General features: G+C 34.5%; 1 protein-coding gene across 6 annotated transcripts in view; it reads left to right on the forward strand.

The window, feature by feature from the left end:
- COP1 (COP1 E3 ubiquitin ligase) overlaps positions 1-20,283 on the forward strand; it is a 222,681-nt gene that overhangs the window by 138,051 nt on the left and 64,347 nt on the right. For all 6 annotated transcript variants that reach the window (XM_070384887.1, XM_070384885.1, XM_070384886.1 and 3 more), the window contains 4 exons: positions 1,537-1,680; positions 3,971-4,079; positions 4,829-4,910; positions 10,799-10,915. In XM_070384887.1, coding sequence (XP_070240988.1) covers positions 1,537-1,680; positions 3,971-4,079; positions 4,829-4,910; positions 10,799-10,915 — 452 coding nt within the window. The remainder of the gene's footprint in view (positions 1-1,536; positions 1,681-3,970; positions 4,080-4,828; positions 4,911-10,798; positions 10,916-20,283) is intronic.

Genomic DNA, 20,283 nt, shown 5'->3' on the forward strand with positions numbered 1-20,283 from the left:
TGGGTTGCCATTTCCTTCTCCAGGGAATCTTCCTGACCCAGGGATCGAACCCAGGTCTCCTGCATTGTAGACAGACGCTTTACCGTCTGAGCCGCAATAGTCAATGACATTTCATGAAATGTCTTTAAAAATTGCATAAAATTGAGCAAGGATTTAAAGTTGTAATGAAAAGTGAGCATCTCAACATGTATTTTTATGGGAACTATTCTTGATGTGTACTTATTTTCCTTATTCATTGTCAGCTTAGCAAAGCTTCTTACTATATTATTAATTAACCATATACTTTTTGGTAAAAAGATGTCACAGTTAATCTATAAAGAAAAATATGTCATGTAGTTATTTGTATGCCCTTGGTGAATGCTTAAAATATGCAGAGCACTACCATATCATTTTAGCAACTTATAAGATGCTTTGGGCAAGTTACTCAACTCCAGTCCTTAGTTGTCTCATATATAAAATGTGGATAGATTAATACCTATTTCATAGGGTTATTATGAGAATTTAAGGAGTTAGTTTGTGTAGTGATTATAGTGAGTGAGTGATCAATGAATATTATCTATTATTGGTATTATTATGTAATTAAAGATCAATAATTCTTATGTATTCTCTAACTTTATGACTGAGCTTCTAGAAAGGATATTTAACTGTTTGAGAAATAATGTGTGTGATGATTCATTTTACTCTTAATTCCATTAGGTTACTTAACATTCTTGTCGATTATATAATAACTTTTTTAGGACTCCAAGTTATGGTCCTTAAAGATGAATAAAACCTTGTGTTGTGCTTTGGAGTTACTTATTTTGAAACTTGTATAAAAAGTCAGTAAGAGAGGTGAATTCTCTTAAGTAACTTGAAAAGAAGGAAAAATTTTTACTTAAGTTTTCCTCTGTTTGTTTGTGGTTCATAAGTCAGAGATTGGAAGGTGAGAAATGATTGGAGGAAACATAATGATTATTTAATGATTCCATTCATATGTATATTTTATCCTTTATTGTTATACCTTCTTAGTTGTGTCATAATTCAGCTTGTGTACTCATTAATTTATTAAAACAACATTAAATATTGTGAAATTCTGTCATCTACACAGAATGGTAGATAGAGAAAAAGCTAAAATTAAGGAAAAGGCTTATTGACTCTTCTCTTTTGATGTATTTTTAATATACCAAACCACTAAATCTTCCCTCACTACTTTTACAGTGTAGCTTGTTAGCCTTGACAGTTTGGTATGTTGTAATATGGTTACTAAAGATGAATTGAAAATCATGTCAAGTTTCTACGAACCAAAAAACCATCTGTGGTTCAGAATTGTATAGCTATGCAGTTCTCCGCCACTCTTAATTTTACATGTCTTGATAATGACTTAATCTCCATAAGCCTAATACAGTTTGAAGGCATTTCAAGTAGATCTAGTATCATTGTAGATAGAATCACTTTAGAAATTGGGGAGGAAAAAACCAAATTTGAAATGTTGTCATCGTAACATCACAAGGATAGGTAAATAGTCTTACTGACCCAAGTATGTACTTCGTTCCTTAGTATTGAATTTGACCGGGATTGTGACTACTTTGCAATTGCTGGAGTTACAAAGAAGATCAAAGTCTATGAATATGGCACAGTCATTCAGGATGCGGTGGATATTCATTACCCTGAAAATGAAATGACCTGCAATTCCAAAATCAGGTATTTACATTATTTACTTGGCATAATGTAGTGTGTATGTAGCAGTATCTGTGATTAGTTTGTTTGTTATTTTTACCTTTTCATGTGACATCTTATTCGTTCGAGATAAACATTATTAATTATATATAGAAGATACATCAGAATATCTTTTTTATAGATATTGATCACTTTTTCCCTGTGGGGGTTAGTAGTTTTTCTATTTTTCTATTTGCCAAATGAAAATCTTCTTTCATTCAATCAAATAAATGTCTCTACTGTAGATGATGTTTCATGGATTACTATATGCCCAGTGAATAGTATCTCAAAGTCTGGAATTTTCCCTCTAGCATGCACATATCTCTAACTATTATAATTGTTTATAATTTTAAGAATTCTTTTCACAAGAATGGTATGTGTCTTTTTGTGAGGGCATAATGTTTAAGTTTCATGTATTAAGGGTTAGAGTTTATAACGAGTGCTTTTTAAACCTGGAATACTGTTCAAACTGCAGAAACTAGACCCAACTTCTGATCTGCCCCCACAAAATCTAAAAGGAATGCTAGAATCTTCATGTTTAAAACAAACTTCCTAAGCTATTTTCATAGGCACTGGCTTCAAAGGGAGTGACATCAAGAAACTAATAGTAAATTTGTTTAAAACTTCGAACATTTTCTAGTCATTCTTATCCCTTTTTTATTTGGATGAATGACACATATATGGTCACTTTAATAATGTTAATAATATAGCAAGTACTGTAGTCTTTATTTGTATAACTTTCTTTTCTGTTTCCTAATTCATATAAAAATGGTAGACTGATATAACTGGTGCTCATCATTGAGAATGTATAATGGTTATCTACTTAGTTTATATACTTTATTCCTAAGTGAAAAGAATGCAGCATGAGTGAGACATAATTTTATTGAATTCTTCAGTGGCAGGCATTATCATAAGTTCTGTGTCTTATGCAGACCATCATTACCCTGTTTTATACACAAGAAAGCTGAAGCACAGAAAGGGTTCATTAACTTGTTGATGGTTGTACAGCTCGTCTCTGGAGTAGCCAAGATTCAAACAGAATCTTGCTCTTAACCGTATCATGCTACTAATTTGTAAAATAGAGGCTCTAATAGTAATACCTATTTCATAGGATTATACTTAAAATAAATCCACATGATGCACTCAGCACAATACTTGACCCATATCAAGAATTCATAATAAATGTTACCATAATGAAAATATGGATTAGAGGGTTTACCTTGTCTGTCTTGACAGATATAAAGCAATGTGGTAGTATTTTATGCACCTTGGAATAAAGAGAAGGAAACTGTTCAAATCTGGAAACAATGGACTTGGGGCTGAAAGGGTCAATATGTAAGCTTCCCTGAAACCCATTTGGAGCACACCAGTTGTGAAAGTGAACTGAATTACCCAAAGCCACAACTAGTAAGTTGCAGATCTGGAATTTAAGCTCAGGTCTGACTAAATCCAAGGCTCTTGACTGTTCCATGTAATTTCTCCCAGAAATTCTAATAAGTACATCTAAAGTTGCAAATAAACTCTTCAAAGCCTAAAATGTAGCACGAGTACAGCTAGAAGACAGCAAAAAGGCTTTGTGTTCATGTGCTTGGAAATCACCTAGGCCAGCTGCTTTGCTTTCTAAGTGACTTTTTCCTTTAATATACATTAGCTTTACTGTATGTGTGATGCACATATATATCTAACCAAAAGCATATATTTTTAGATGTTTCATTCTCAATGTTGGAACATTTGAGAATAGCCGAAACCATAAGTGTTAGAAGTTTAATTCTGTTAAATGCATTTTATTGAAATTTGAGTCATACACTTACATTAGTCAACATTTGTCTGTAAACACAGAGACTCAATTCAGACTAGTTTACTGGCTTATATGATCTGACACAACTGGATGTAGGGGCCTGAAGGGTCTGATTTGGTCTCTGCCGTGACATGTGTGCCCCCCTGGCCTCTGTTATCTCCACCTACCGTATTGACACATGTATTCTTCATGTGTCAAGGATGGCCAGTAGCAACTTTAGGCACACCATATCTGTCTTCTAACTGGTGATGAGAGTGAAGAGTGGTTATGGTTTGTAACTGGGTAGTTTCAATTGAAAAATCTGGGAATTATTTGATGCCTTCTTCCTTGATGGATTGTGGGCAGAATAATTATTGTGAACTCATGTAGACCATTTTGAAAGGGTTCTAATCTTTCTGACCACATCCAAATTCTTTGTATCCATTGCTGTTTATTTTTATGTAAAATAAGGCTTAACTTAATATCCCTTTCTTTCAGCTGTATCAGTTGGAGTAGTTATCATAAGAATCTATTAGCCAGCAGTGATTATGAAGGCACCGTCATTCTATGGGATGGATTCACAGGACAGAGGTCAAAGGTCTATCAGGTAAATAAGAATACTACTTACCTGTTGTTGTTGTTACTGTTCAGTCGCTCAGTTGTATCCAACTCTTTGCAATCCCATGGACTGCAGCACACCAGATTCCCTGTCCATCACTATCTCCAGAGTTTGTTCAAAGTCATGTCCATTGAGTCGATGATGACATCCAACAATCTTATCCTCTGTCATCCTGTTTTCCTTTTGCCCTCAATCTTTCCCAGCATCAGGGTCTTTTCCAGTGACTCTTTGCATCAGGTGGCCAAAATATTGGAGCTTGTTGCAAGAATCACATTTGTACTTTTTAATAATTATAGAGCTTCATGCATTTTATAATTACAAATTTAAAATCATTATTTAGCATTTCCTCAGTTCCTCAGTTCAGCTGCTCTTTGCGACCCCATGGACTGCAGCACGCCAGGCTTCCCTGTCTATCACCAACTCCCAGAGCTTGCTCAAACTCATGTCCATCTAGTCAGGAATGCTATCCAACATCTACCTATGTAATTCCAGTAATGCTTTTCTGATGCATCTCTTCAGACTCTTTGCAGTAGGATATATCAAATAAATTTCCAAAAGTGGTAATTATATAAATGTATATTTAAAAAGTTTATGAGCTACTTTGCATCTCCTTTATTTTCATAGCCAGTTCTTTTTCCCTCCCACCATAGTGATAAATTGGTATCAACTATGTTTATTTATTTTGCTTTATTTAAGATCTATATTCTGAGACTACTTTGTCTTCCTTCTACATCTAGGAGCATGAGAAGAGATGTTGGAGTGTTGACTTTAATTTGATGGATCCTAAACTCTTGGCTTCAGGTTCTGATGATGCAAAAGGTACTATTTGGGTCTCCTCCCCTGACTTAATTCCTTTTAAAACCTAACAGAAATACAGATATTTATTGAAACCCATAGTGATCCTTTGCAATTACTGATTATTCTAAAAATAGTCTAATAAGCACAAAAACCTATGTTTCTTGGAGTGAAAGAAAAATGAATATTTTGCATCTTCATTATAATAATTTTTTCTGAATTCATGCCACACTCTGATGTATTTATAACCAGTTCCTTTATATATACTGTGAAGTGAACTTTTTCGTTGAAATATTTAGACATCACTGCATTCTGAATTGTATTAAATTCTGACTGTATACCAAAATCTTTTAATGAAGTTCATCATGTTTCAAGGCAGAAATTCTATATTTCTTTCTGCCCATTTAATTGATCTTTCTATTTTTGTGTATGTATGTGTGTGTATATCTGTCTTTACTGTTCATTCTTTTCTGTTATTGTCTTGTTTTGGCCTGTTTCTTCTCAAGATTAGATTTATAAAGCCCTGTTAACAGATTTCTTTTATCTTGGCCCTTTCCTTCTTTTCAATATGTAACTTGCAGACTAGTGAATACATAGGCAGGGGTAGTTCTGGCGTTGAAAACTTTATTTCACAATGATTGTTGTTTTTGTTGTTCAGTCTCTCAGTTGTGTCCGACTCTTTGTGACCCCTTGGACTGTGGCACACCAGGCTTCCCTGTGCTTCATCATCTCCTGGAGTTTGCCCAAACTCATGTCCATTGGGTTGGTGATGCCATCCAACCATCTCATTCACAGTTGTCCCCTTCTCCTCCTGCCTTCAATCTTTCCCAGTATCAGGGTCTTTTCTAATGAGTCTGCTCTTCACATCATGTGGCCCAAGCATTGGAGCTTCAGCTTCAGCATGAGTCCTTCCATTGAACATTCAGGACTCATTGCCTTTAGGATTGACTGGTTTGATCTTGCAGCCCAAGAGACTCTCAGGAGTCTTTTTCAACACCACATTTCAAAAGCATCAATTCTTCAGCTCTGCTTTCTTTATGGTCCAACTCTCACATCCATAAACTACTACTGGAAAAACCATAGCTTTTACTAGACAGACCTTTGTTGGCAAAGTAATATCTCTGCTTTTTAATATGCTGTCTAAGTTTGTCATAGCTTTTCTTCTAGGGAGCAAGGGTCTTTTAATTTCATGGCTGAAGTCACCATCTGCAGTGATTTTGGGGTCCAAGAAAATAAAAATCTGTCACTGTTTGCATTGTTTACCCATCTATGACTGGATGCCATGATCTTTGTTTTAGGAGTGTTGAGTTTTAAGTCAGCTTTTTCACTCTCTTGTTTCACCTTCATTAAGAGACTCTTTAGTTCCTCTTCACTTTCTGCCATAAGGATGATGTCACCTGCATATCTGAGGTTATTGGTATTTCTCCCCACAATCTTGATTCCAGCTTGTGCTTCATCAAACCCAGCATTTCACATGATGTACTCTGCATGTAAGTTAAATAAGCAGGGTGACAGTCTACAGCCTTGACGTACTCCTTTCCCAGTTTGGAACCATTCCTTTGTTCTATGTCCGGTTTTAACTGTTGCTTCTTGACCTGCATACAGGTTTCTCAGAAGGCAGATGAGATGGTCTGGTATTCCCATCTGTTTAAGAATTTTCCACGGTTTGCTCTGATCTACACAGTCAAAGGCTTTAGCATAGTCAGTGAAGCAGAAGTAGATGTTTTTCTGCAATTCTCTTGCTTTTTCTATGATCCAGCAGTGTTGGCAATTTGATCTCTGGTTCCTCTGCCCTTTCTAAATCCAGCTTGAACATTTCAGAATTCTCAGTTCAGGTACTATTGAAGCCTAGCATGGAAAATTTTGAGCATTACTTTTGCTAGCATGTGAAATGAGTGCAGTTGTGCAGTAGTTTGAATGATAGAGCTGTCCTATTCTGTAAAAGAGAAATGACGTGACTGGACTGCCCTCCAGAAAGTTTTGGATCAAAGAGAAGTAGCAAGTTGTTTATCCACAGTATATATGGATTGTAACATTTTCCTTCATGATTGCTGTAAGAAATTATCTTTGAATTTCTAAAATAGAGCATTGTGTTATAATTGATTTTTTTTTGATGTTGTAATACAGAGCTTCACTAATCAATGTTAAATACTTTTTAAAAATAATGTAATGGGGTAGCCTTTATTGAGAGTACTGTGTTTTTGTACTGAAGATTAATATTTGTTCAAAGGTGGTGACTGGCTAGTTTCCTCAGGAAAATATAAGTAATTTTAGCAGAACAATTTTAATTAGGAAGAGATTTTTTTTAATTACTTATTGATTTTAAATTGTTTTAAAATACACATATAATTAACCATTTTAAGTATACTATTCAGTGGCATTAATTATCTTCAATTTGTCTTCATCATTGTCAATCTGTAGAACTTTTTTCATGTTGCAAACCTGAAACTCTGTTTCAGAAACTGTTTCTGTTTTACTGAAGCAGTAACTCCTCCTTCCCCCTTCACCAGCTCCTGGCAGTCTCCCTTCTCCTTTCCGTCTCTGTGAAATTTACTAGCACCCTTCAGTGTCGTATGTGAGCATTTGTCCTTTGTGACTGTTGTATTTCACTCAGCATAATGTCTTCTAGAATTTTCCATGTTGTAGCTTATGTTAGAATTTCCATCTTTAGTAAGACTGAAAAATAATCTATTGTATAGATATATCACATTTTGTTTCATTTGTTGATTGGTGGATGGATTTTGGGTTGCTTCCACTTTTGGGGTATTATAAATAACGTTGCTATGAATATGAATGGCAAAATATCTCTTCATATCCCTGTATTAAGTTCTTCTGGGCATATTCTCAGAAATGAAATTACTGGGTCATATGATATATATACTTAATTTTTTAGAAACTGCCATTCTGTTTCCCAAAATGGCTGCACCATTTTATATCCCCACCAACAGCACCCAACTATTTCTGTTTCTCCACTTCCTTGCCAATACCTGTTCTTTCCCCTCTTTTTTAAAAATGATTTTAATGGATGTGCAGTGGTACTTTACTGTGGTTTTGTTTTGCTTTCATTTCTTCAATGATAGTGATGTCAAGCATTTTTTCATGTGCTTATTGGCTATTTGTATGTCTTCTGAGAAAGTGAAAGTGAAGTCGTGTCCGACTCTTTGCGACCCCATGGACTGCAGCCTGCCAGGCTCCTCTGTCCATGGGATTTTCCAGGCAACAATACTGGAGTGGGCTGCCATTTCCTTCTCCAGGGGATCTTCCCAACCCAGGGATCGAACCTGGGTCTCCCACATTGTAGGCAGATGCTTTTACCATCTGAGCCACCAGGGAAGAAAAGTTTATTGAAGCCCTGTGCCCATTTTGATTGTATTTTTTTCTCACTGCTATTGAATTTCAAGCATACTCTCAGTAACTTAGATATTAATTCCTTATCAGATATATTATTTGTTGATAGTGTGCTTTGATCCACACAGCTTTTTCATATTGATGAAATGCAGATTGCCTATTTTTTCTTTTATTGCCTATGCTTTTCGCATCATGTTCAAAAGGCACTGCTGAATCCAATGCAATAAAGCTTTTTCTTTAATGGTTTTATAGTTTTAGCTCTGACATTTGTGGCCTTGATCCATTTGGGGTTAGCTTTTGTATAAGGTATAAAGTAATGGTCTGACTTCATTTTTTACGTGCTAATATCCAGTCTTCCCAACACCACTTGTTGAAAAGATTATCCTTTTTCCCCATTGAAAGATCTTAGCACCTTTGTTGAAAATCATTTGATCATATCTGTGAGGGTTTATTTTTGAACTTTCTTCTCTTCCATTGTTTGTCTTTCTGCCACTGCCACACTGTTTTGATTACTGTAGCTTTGTGTTGAAGTTGGGAAGTGAGTCTTCATTATTTTTTCTTCTTTTTCAAGATTGTTTTGGCTATTTTAGGCCTACTGAGATTCCATATGAATTTTAGAATGTGTTTTATTCTATTTCTGCAAAAAACTTCATTGAGATTTTGTTAAGGATTACCTTGAGGCTTGTCAGTTTAGTCTTTTTAAATGAGCTTTTGGTTTCATTGATTTTCTCTATTGACTTTCTGGTTTAACTACTGATTTTTCTTCAGATTTGTATTACTTCTCTTCTGCTTACTTTGGATTTAATTTGCTCTTCTTTTTCTAGTTCCCTTAATTGGAAGATTATTGATTTTAGATCATTTTTCTTGCTAATATATGCATTCAGCGCTATAAATTTTCCTCTGAGTGATGCATCCCACAGATTTCTTTTTTAAATTATATTTTCATTCTCATTTAGTTCAAAATATTCTTAATTTTTGCTTTAGGTTTCTTATTTGACTAATGTATTACTTAGAAGTATGTTGTTTGATCTCCAAATATAATCCGTTGTAGTCTGAGCAATACATGGTTTCTTTTGTGTGTGTGTGTGTGTGTGTGTGTGTGTGAAGGTGTTTTATGGCCCAGAGTGTGATCTGTCTTAATGAATTATCCATGTGAGTTTGGGAAGAATGTGTATCCTACTGTTGTTAAAGTAATATATAGATATCAGTTATATCCAGTTTGATTTATTATTGAGTTCAACTACATTCTTATGATTTTCTGCTTCCTGGATCTGTCCATTTCTGATACAAGAGTGTGACACTTTTTTGATTCTACATTGATCTTTGTATTTCTTCTTTACTGTACTGCATTGTCTTGCTTTGTAGCTTAAGTCTTGGAATCATTTAGTGTGAGCCCTTCATCTTTATTCTTGAAAATTATTTTAACTCTTCAGTTTCTGTTTTTCCACAAACATTTTAGGATCAAGTTACTAGTATCTATAGAAAATTCTGCTGGGATATTGATTGAGATAGTACTGACTTTAAAAGCTTCTCAGATGGCTCAGTGGTAAAGAATCCACCAGACAATGCAGGAGACACAGGTTCAATCCCTGGATCGGGAAGATTCCCTGGAAGAGGAAATGGCAACCCACTCCAGTATTCTTGCCTGGAAAATCCCATGGACAGAGGAGACTGACAGGCTGCAGTCCATGAGATTGTAAAGAGTCGGACATGCCTGAGCAACTGAGCACACACACATAACCAATTAACAATGTTGTGATAGTTTCAGGTGTACAGCAAAGGGACTCAGCCATACATATACATGTATCCATTCTTCCCCAAACTCCTCTCCATTCAGGCGGTCACATAACATTGAGCAGAGTTCCATATGCTATACTGTAGGCCCTTATTGGTTATCCATTTCAAATATAGCAGTATGTACATGTCCATCCCAAACTCCCTAAGTTTCCCTTCCTCCCAGCAACCATAAGTTCATTCTCTAAGTCTGTGAGTCTCTTTCTGTTTCCCACATAAAATTTTAAAATCATGGAATTCTTAAGTGAAAGATAAAATAAGAACTGCTTCTAGGTACTTTAAGTGACATTTGTGTATATATCATATATACAATGTGATATATATATATATATGCACACACACACACGTATATATATATATATCATACCTGTGAAAATGTGTGTGTTTGTGAAGTTCTCAAAAGTTTGATAGGTTGGAAGATAAGCCATCTAGTTTCCCTGCTCATACATGTACACAACTTAAAGAATGCTAAAACAAATATACACGTGTTTCCAGACTACTTTTTTTTTTTAACCTGTCTTGTATGCTTTAGTTAATAGATCATATTTTCTCTCATTATATATTATCTATGTGGTTTTCTGACTTTGAAACTAAGCTCTGTTGGCTTAAATATACTGTTTTATTGAACATTATTCATTTAGTTTGAATATTTTTGATCCTACTAAATCAAAATACTTAGATTACCATGAAAAGACAGCTGTAGCAGGAAGTTTGTAGAAGTATTGGCTAATGTATTGTTTATTTTCGTTTTTATTGTTACTTATTCTTAGTGAAGCTATGGTCTACCAACCTGGATAACTCAGTGGCAAGCATTGAGGCGAAGGCTAATGTGTGCTGTGTTAAATTCAGTCCTTCTTCTAGATACCATTTGGCTTTCGGCTGTGCAGGTAAGAAATGAAAGATTTGTCTTCTTTTGGTGTCAGTTTTCATGACTAACTTTATTTATTTATTTTTTTAATTTGATTTTATTTTTAAACTTTACAATATTGTATTAGTTTTGCCTTTCTTTGTAGGTTTAAACTTTGTTTTCATTATTGCACTCTAAATTAGAAGTATGTAGTATACCATTTTTACTCATTAATTGCTGTGCTTTAATTTTAGCATTGCATCTCCCATGTTTAATACATAAAGATGTGTTTGTTGATTATTTTTGTTCCTCTAAGTCTTTGCATACCTGGATTTATGCTTGTTTACAAATTTAGGTCATAATGATGCTTAAAATATTGTACAGACACAGGAAACCTTTTGTTTTTAAATGAAAGGAAACCTACTATAAAACCTTGAACAGTTATTGAGTGCCTACTGTGTACAAAGCACCCATCTAGGGACAGTGAATAAGATAGATTAAATCTTATATTGTGGAGTACATGCTAACATAGTAAGTACTAAAAAAAAGTCATACCAAAGAATTTTTTGTTAAAAGTATTTTTCTTAACTAGGATGACCGAATGTCTGCGTTTGCCTGGGGAAGTCCTAGTTTATATTTGTCTTACCATTATAATAACTGTTAGGCCCTTCTTTCATTCTCAAAACTGTTCTGGGTTGAATGGTTAATTATGTGATCACTCTACTCTTAATTCCTTTGTCTTCTTATCTGATTTCCTACCTTGAGTGTTTACTGAAACAGTGAACACTTGTATTTGTTTTTTTTTTTTAATTTGGAAAATCTGTGTATTTTCTTAGATAATAGGGTGCTAAGATTGAGCAAATAAGAATACAGAAACATCCAGTTAAGTTTAATTTCAGATTAAACAGCAAATACTTTTTAGTAAAACTATATCCCATGCAATATTGGAACATGCTGATCTAAAAATGTTACTATTTACGTGAAATTCAAATTTAACTAGGCATCTTGTAGTTTTGTTTGGCAGCTCTATTAATAAATCATGTTAGCATTTTGTGATAAATTGATAAACTCCAATTTATCAATACTATTGAGAAATTGGTGAGATTCTGTGAACACTTGTATTTTAACTTTTGCTTTGCTAAATCTCCTTGATTCTTGATTCATTTTTTTTTTTATTGATAATCTCAGTTAAAAAAATAAACATAATCTAGCACAATATCACGGAGAAGGCAATGGCACCCCACTCCAGTACTCTTGCCTGGAAAATCCCATGGACGGAGGAGCCTGGTAGGCTACAGTCCATGGAGTCGCTACAGTCGGATACGACTGAAAGATTTTACTTTCACTTTTCACTTTCATGCATCGGAGAAGGAAATGGAAACCCACTCCAGTGTTCTTGCCTGGAGAATCCCAAGGACGGGGAAGCCTGGTGGGCTGCCGTCTGTGGGGTCACACAGAGTCGAACACGACTGAAGCAACTTAGCAGCAGCACAATATCATGAACACAGTAATTACTTTTTTAAAAGGTAAATTTAAATCTTAATTTGTCATTACATCTTTTCCTTATTCCAACTTACTGTGTATTTCACTTGGATACTAACATACTTTCATAGTTAAATTCCAGGAGAACATGTATATGTGGGTAGAATTCCTTTTCATTAGCAGATACCTTTTCCCCCCAGTATGCTGCTCTTTTCCATTGGGAACTAGTATTCTCTATTTAAATCCTTCTTTTTCACTGACTAGAAATGTTACTTTGGGCAAGTTGATTAAATTCTCTCCCCAAGTTCCTTATCCTTAAAATAGAGATACATCTTTTGGGACTCTTATGAGGATTATGAAAGGAAGATGCTATTTGTAAAGCTCTTAGAATATGATGCTCAATAATTGCTAAGGTATTTTCATTAATTAATACTTATCAGTCATTTAGATAAAGTAGTTTTTTGAGTTTTTTAATGTTACAAACACACTATTAGTCATCATTTTTAATAGAAAAATGATGATCATATTTATAATCAATATAAAATATGTACAAATGCCAGACATGAACATCTTTAAAATTTCTCCTTCCTGGAAAGGATCTACTTTAAAAATGCCTCAACTGTCTGGCAGGCAGTTTTGTCCTCACTGTGTTAAATTATCATGGATTTCTTAGTTAATTTTTACGTTTCCATGTAAGCTTTAAGATTTATATTTTTCCAGTTCTAGAAAAATTCTTCTGGTATTCTCATCTGAATTACCCTATATTTATTAGTTAATTTTGGAACCAGTGGTATTAAGATAGTTCATCTTACTACAGTTACATGGGATATCTTTTTGTTTGTTTGGATTATTTTCTATCTTTCAAAGAGATTTTTAGTTTTAGTTTTTTTCGCTTAGGTTTTAGGTCTTTCTGGTTAATTTTTTTCTGTTTCTATAATTTTGTTGTTATTTTTTTCCATTCCTTTAACTACTGTTTGCTGAGAGTAAAAAACAAAAAACTGTTGATATTTGAATATTTGTATTATATCTAGGCATTGTTCTTATTAAATCTGGTAACTTTTTATTACCAGATAGCCTTTGGGCTATCTGTTTATATTTGGTAGTAGCCAAAAATGATGGTTGTATTTTTTTCTTTTGTAATGATTTTTTACATTCTCTTTTGTTAAAAGGCATGTTATATGATACAATTATAGGTACTTTTCCCATGTATTTCCTTTAGTTGAATCAGCTTTAGTGGTTTTCTGTTCATGATATCCCCTTTTGAAGAATAGTTTTGTGGGTTTTTAAAAGTTTTTTGGCCTTGCTACATGCCTTGCAGGATCTTACTTCCCTGAACAGGAATTGAACCCAGGCCTTTGACAGTAGAAGTGCAGAGTCCTAACCATTGGACTGCCAGGGAATTCCCTGAAGAATAGCATTCATTAAATTCAAATCATTTATTTAACTGTTTCTTAGTTAAGAGCAAATTCAGTATATTATCAGGTGCCTTTTCAGCATCATGTTATATAATCATATGGTTTAATTTGTTGAGATATGCTTATACATTTTCTGATACCTTATTTGTGTTTCTAGAGTAAACCTAAAATTTAGGTTTAGCATTAATGTGGAATTCTTTTGATAAATTGCTAGACTTTTTGGCTTATATTTTTAATACCTGTAAACATAAATTGGTCTATAATCCTCTGTCTCCTTTTTAACCATTTTTAACATCTGTATTTTATAACTTTCAGTATGTAAGTCTTGAACTTCTTTTGTTAAATTTACTCCTAAATGTTTTATTACTGAATGGCATTGTTGTCTTAATTTTATTTTTGGATTGTTTGTTGCGAGGCTTCAGAAATACAATCAGTTTTTTGCATATTGATTTTGCATCCTGTAATCTTGGTACTCATGTTTTGTTTTGTTTTTTCATAGTTTTAAGGTGAATTTCTTGAGATTTTCTATATTTAGGATTGTATCATCTGTGAATAAGAATAATTTTAATTCTTCTTTTACTACGTTAATGCTTTTTTGCTTTATTGTATGAATTAAAAGCTCTTATATAATACTGAATGAAACTGGCAGAAAGGATTTCTTTATCTTGGGGGAAAGTATTCATTCACAATGAAGTGTGATGTTAGCTGTGAGTTTTTGTAGATACCCTTTATCAGGTTAAGTTTCCTTCTATTCCTAGTTGTGAAAAGTATGTATTATTATATTATTAGATATTGTCTAAGGTTTTTCTACCTATATTGAGATGATCTTGTGATTTATGTTATTTATTATAATAATATGAGGTGGGGGGGTTGTTGTTTTTTATGTTATTTATTATAATAATATGAAGTGGGGGAGTTGTTGTTTTAATGTTAAAGCAACTTTCCATTCCTGGGAAAAATCCGTCTTGATCACATTGTGAAATTCTTTTTACTTGTTGCTGGATTTAGTTTGCTAAAGTACTATTGGCCTCATAGAATGACTTGGAAATTGTTTCCTCATTTGCTTACTGAATGAGTTTGTTAAGGATTATTATTATTTCTTCTTTAAATACTTGGCAGAGTGTATCAGTGAAACCCTCTGGACTTGGACTTTTCTTTGTGGAAAAATTTTATATTACCTAGTTCAGTTTCTTTACTTTTTATAAGTCTATTCAGATTGTCTATTTCTTCTTGAAGTTCTTTTTGGTAGTCATTGCCTTTCTAGGAACTTGTAAATTAAATTTTTCTAATTAGTGGGCATAAAGTTGTTCATAACATTCTCTTGTGATCTAATTCCTTTAAATTCCCTCTTCCTTTAGTGTTCTGTAGTTTCAGTTGTAATATTCCTTCTTTCATTCTTGATTGGTCATTTCTGTCTTCTGTCTTTTTTCTTCTTCGTTGTTCTAGCTAAATATTTGTTACCTTCTTCAAAGTGCATGTATGTGTGTGTGTTTATGTTGGGTTGTGTGTGGTGGGTGGTGCTTCAGGGGCCAGAACACCACACATTCCCACTGTTTTTAATGTTCTTATGCAAATTTGATTATTAGAAGAGTTGGAGATATGCAAACTGAACCTTCTAGAATGACTCTTAACTCACTCTCAGTATACGTAAGCTAGGAGAACTGTTCTTTCTTTCTTGGCCATTGGAACTGTTGTGATCAACGTTTGTTGAGATCGAGAATGTGATGCCATGGCTGTAATCAAAGGATCAAAAATTCACTGTAATTGCCACAGAGCCGCAGACTCTGTAGCAGACACTGTAATTGCCACAGTATTGCATCTGTTCCAGAGAACATCCACATCTTTACAGTGATGCTTGCAACACATATTTCCAACGCAGAATGACCACAGAATTCCAACCTTTCAAATCATACATAAGTGCATCCCATTGTGAAATCTGATTCACATCTAGAAGCATAGCTACATGAGAATCTGGGCAATATAGTTTTTACTTTCCATCTTCCATTGGCTGTAAATTCTATAAGGTGCTGGGAACGGATACTAAATGTCATCTGCCCCATCCTTCATAATGCTGAATAGTTGATGTGAGTTAAGGACTTATTTTTCCTGGCTTTGAAATAGGGGTTAGAATCAATGCCTTTAATCATAGTAAAAAAAAAAAAAAAAACTATTACTGGAAGACAGTGACTGATACTGAATCATCTTCATTTAGAATTGAAATATTTCTTAGAATGTAGGCTATTACCTAGATGTTTCTCCTTAAACTATAAAACATCAGCCTCTCTTTAGCTGTACCATTTATTTTGCCCCTGAGAGACTTACAGAATCATTATCATGAGGTTGCTTATTAAATATCATTTGTGATGATGAATTCGACGTTGCGAACGGGCTGTACATTTTTAAACATTGCTTTTGAAGTTATGATAATACGTAATTAGTATGTGAACTCCCCACCAATTACAGATTGACTCCTGGTTGAAAGGGCACTGTGGATCCTACTTGGGTAATGATGCCTAATGCTAATTCTAAGCTTTTTAGATCTTATATTTCCATTTGATAACGAGTTCATCTCTCTCTTTGTGCTCATCATTTTGCTCTTTCACCTTTTAACATAATATAAAAAGATGGCTTTTGGGGGGCATTGATTGGTTGGTTTTTTTTTTTTTTTTTTTTTACTAGAACTTAGAGCATGAAAAATTTCTTAAGGTGGACTAAATGTTTGCAAGTACTTCTTTTAAAATATTGAATTCTAGGTCATGGTCCCCTTGAAAAAAGTAGACTACAGAGTTTTAAACTATATTTTTTGTATTAAATATTGAGAAAAAGGCTTTAGATTTTATTTTAAACCATTTAAAATCTGTTTTTAAGCCCTGAGATTTTCTGAAGCATTTGCCAGAGGAGAGAACACAATTTTTGACATAAGGGTAAAGGCATTTATTAGTTGTCTTTTTACTAGATTACTACATGGTGTTTTCTTATTGAGTAGAAAAAGGAAAACTATTTTTTCTCCGGTTCATCCTCTCTAAAGCCAGTTTGAGAGAGCACTATTACCCTAAAGTAAATAGAACTCTTAACAGTCTGTGGTTTTAATAGAATGGTAGACCTGCTTGCTTACTACTAACTTGAAGCATTTTGCAAATTTTAAAGCTGTAATTATGATAACAGGTAGGAAATTTGGGTACTCCTGAGTAATACTCTTTAAAGTTGTGTCATCCCCTACCCCAAGAAATTACTGGTATTAATGTAAGTCAAAGGTAAAATTCATATTATTCTGATTCAAGAGTGATATTTATACTCATAAACATATTCACTGGGAAAGAATAATGTTTCTAGAACAAATAGCAATTCTGAAATATTCTAGTTAAACTGTGTTTTCAACAGACTTTTCAGTTTTGGTTGCTGTAAACAACGTTACTGTCAGCAAACTAAACACTTCATACATATAAACATGCACCATTTGTTTCCCCATTTTCAGTATTTTCTAATTTTTGTGATTTGGACAAAATAACAAAAAGGTTATTTTTTCTTTTGAAGACTAAGAGTCTGTGTTTTATTTTATATAGTGGTTGCCAGTGGGAATGTCTTTTCCTTCACATTTAAATAAATTAAGTGTCTGAATATTTACTTAATCTTAATTAGCATCACAGCATTCATAAACATGTGTTTCAGTTATTTATACTATGTCAAGGACATTTTGTTTTCAAGTTTCTAAGTAATTTCTGTGAATGCAAATGGAAGTAGCATGCATTAACACCAATATTCAAGAACAAACTGTTATTTTGTCATAAAATCTACCTTTGATAGTCTAGAATTTAAGAGCAACTTTGAGGCACCTAGTAAATCTTTCACCTATTTATATCTGTCTTGCCTTCCAGCCTGTAAGTGGCATTTAGCTAGGTTTTTATTAAAAATACACTTCACAAGAAATTTTATATTCACATTAAATGCAGAAATATTTTAAAGTCATGCATTTATTATTCAGCTGTTACTAATATAATGCACATGATCATTCATTTTTTGAAACTAATTGAGCAATCACTGCAAACACTGAGAAGTATGAAATGTTTGGTGGATAAATTTGGCTGCAGCAAAATTAAAAACTTCTATTTACCAAATAATACCTAAAACATAATTTCTTTAAAAGTTATTAATTGGGAGAAGATATTTAGAACACATATAAGTGATAATATCTTCATGTCTATATTACATGAAAAACTCTTCAAATAAATAAGGAAATAATAAATATATCCTACAGCTTTACTTCTCAAAGCATAAACATTAGCATCACCTAGGAGCTTGTAAGAAATGCAAATTCTAACACCCTGACCTACACCTACTGAATCAGTTTCCAGAGGTAGACACAGGAAACAGCTATTTTAACAGGCTCCCCATATAATTTTTATTCACACTGAAGTTTGAGAAACCTCACCCCAGGGAAACATGTATTTAATTAATGTACATAGTTGTATTGTTTGCATATTCACATTGTAGAACATTTTCAGCAGTGAAAATGAAGGAACTGCATCTCCATGAAATGATGCGGATGAATAACGAGCATAAATGTTGAATGAAAGAGTGTCAGAAAAACACACTGCAGTTCTATTTATGAGCATGCAAAACAGACTGCACTGTTTAGGAATATGTACATTGACCATAGGAAATGTGAGCAGACCATTAAAAAAGGGGGTTCAGTTCAGTCGCTCAGTCATGTCCGACTCTTTGCAACCCCATGGACTGCAGCACTCCAGGCTTCCCTGTCCATCACCAACTCCCAGAGCTTACTCAAACTCATGTGCATTGAATTGGTGAGGCCATTCCAACCACCGCATCCTCTGTTATCCCCTTTTCCTCCTTCCTTCAATTTTCCCCAGCATCAGGGTCTTTTCAGATGATTCAGTTCTTCACATCAGGTGACCAAAGTATTGGAGTTTCAACTTCAGCATCAGTCCTTCCAATGAATATTAAGGACTGACTTTCTTTAGGATGGACTGGTTGGATCTCCTTGCAGTCCAAGGGACTCTCAAGAGTCTTCTCCAACAACACAATTCAAAAGCATCAGTTCTTCAGCGCTCAGCTTTCTTTACAGTTCAATTCTCACATCCATCCATGACTACTGGAAAAACCATAGCTTTGACTAGATGGACTTTTGTTGGCAAAATAATGTCTCTGCTTTTTAATATGCTGTCTAGGTCTGTCATAGCTTTTCTTCCAAGGAGCAAGGGTCTTTTAATTTCATGGCTGCAGTCACCATCTGCAGTGATTTTGGAGCCCCCCAAAATGAAGTTTCTGTTTCCATTATTTCCCCATCTGTGAAGTGATGGGACCAGATGCCATGATCTTAGTTTCCTGAATCTTGAGTGTTAAGCCAACTTTTTCATTCTTCTCTTTCACTTTCATTAAGAGGCTCTTTAATTCAGCCATAAGGGTGGTATCATCTGTATATCTGATGTTATTGATATTTCTCCCGGCAGTCTTGATTCCAGCTTGTGCCTCATCCAACCTGGCATATCGCATGATGTACTCTGCATACAAGTTAAATAAGCAGGGTGACAATATATAGCCTTGACATACTCCTTTCCCGATTTGGAACCTGTCTGTTGTTCCATGTCCGGTTCTGACTGTTGCTTCTTGACCGGCATACAGATTTCTCAGGAGGCAGGTAAGGTGGTCTGGTATTCCCATCTCTTGAACAATTTTCCATAGTTTGTTGTGATCCACACAGTCAAAGGCTTTGGCATAGTCCATAAAGCAGAAGTAGATGTTTTTCTGAAACTCTCTTGCTTTTTCAATGATCCAGCAGATGTTGGCAATTTGATCTCTAGTTCCTCTGCCTTTTCTAAACCCAGCTTGAACATCTGGAACTTCACGGTTCAGGTACTGTTGAAGCCTGGCTTGGAGAATTTTGAGCATTACTTTGCTAGCATGTGAGATGAGTGCAATTGTGCAATAGTTTGAACATTCTTTTGCATTGCCATTCTTTGGGGTTGGAATGAAAACTGACTGTTTCCAGTCCTGTGGCCACTGCTGAGTTTTCCAAATTTGTTGGCATATTGAGTGCAGCACTTTCACAGCATCATATTTCGGGATTTGAAATAGCTCACCTGGAATTCCATCAGCTCCACTAGCTTTGTGGGCTTCCTAAAGCCCACTTGACTTCACATTCTGAGATATCTGGCTCTAGGTGAGTGATCACAGCATCGTGGTTATCTGGGTCATGAAGATCTTTTTTGTATAGTTCTTCTGTGTATTTTTACCACCTCTTAATATCTTCTGCTTCTGTTAGGTCCATACCATTTCTGTCATTAATTGTGCCCATCTTTGCATGAAATGTTCCCTTAGTATCTAATTTTCTCGAAGAGATCTCTAGTCTTTCCCATTCTATCGTTTTCCTCTATTTCTTTGCACTGATCACTGAGAAAGGCTTTCTTATCTCTCCTTGCTATTCTTTGGAACTCTGCATTCAACTACATGTATCTTTCCTTTTCTCCTTTGCCTTTAGCTTCTCCTCTTT

The sequence above is a fragment of the Bos mutus genome, chromosome 16 (assembly GCF_027580195.1).
Source record: "Bos mutus isolate GX-2022 chromosome 16, NWIPB_WYAK_1.1, whole genome shotgun sequence".
Lineage (NCBI taxonomy): Eukaryota > Metazoa > Chordata > Mammalia > Artiodactyla > Bovidae > Bos > Bos mutus.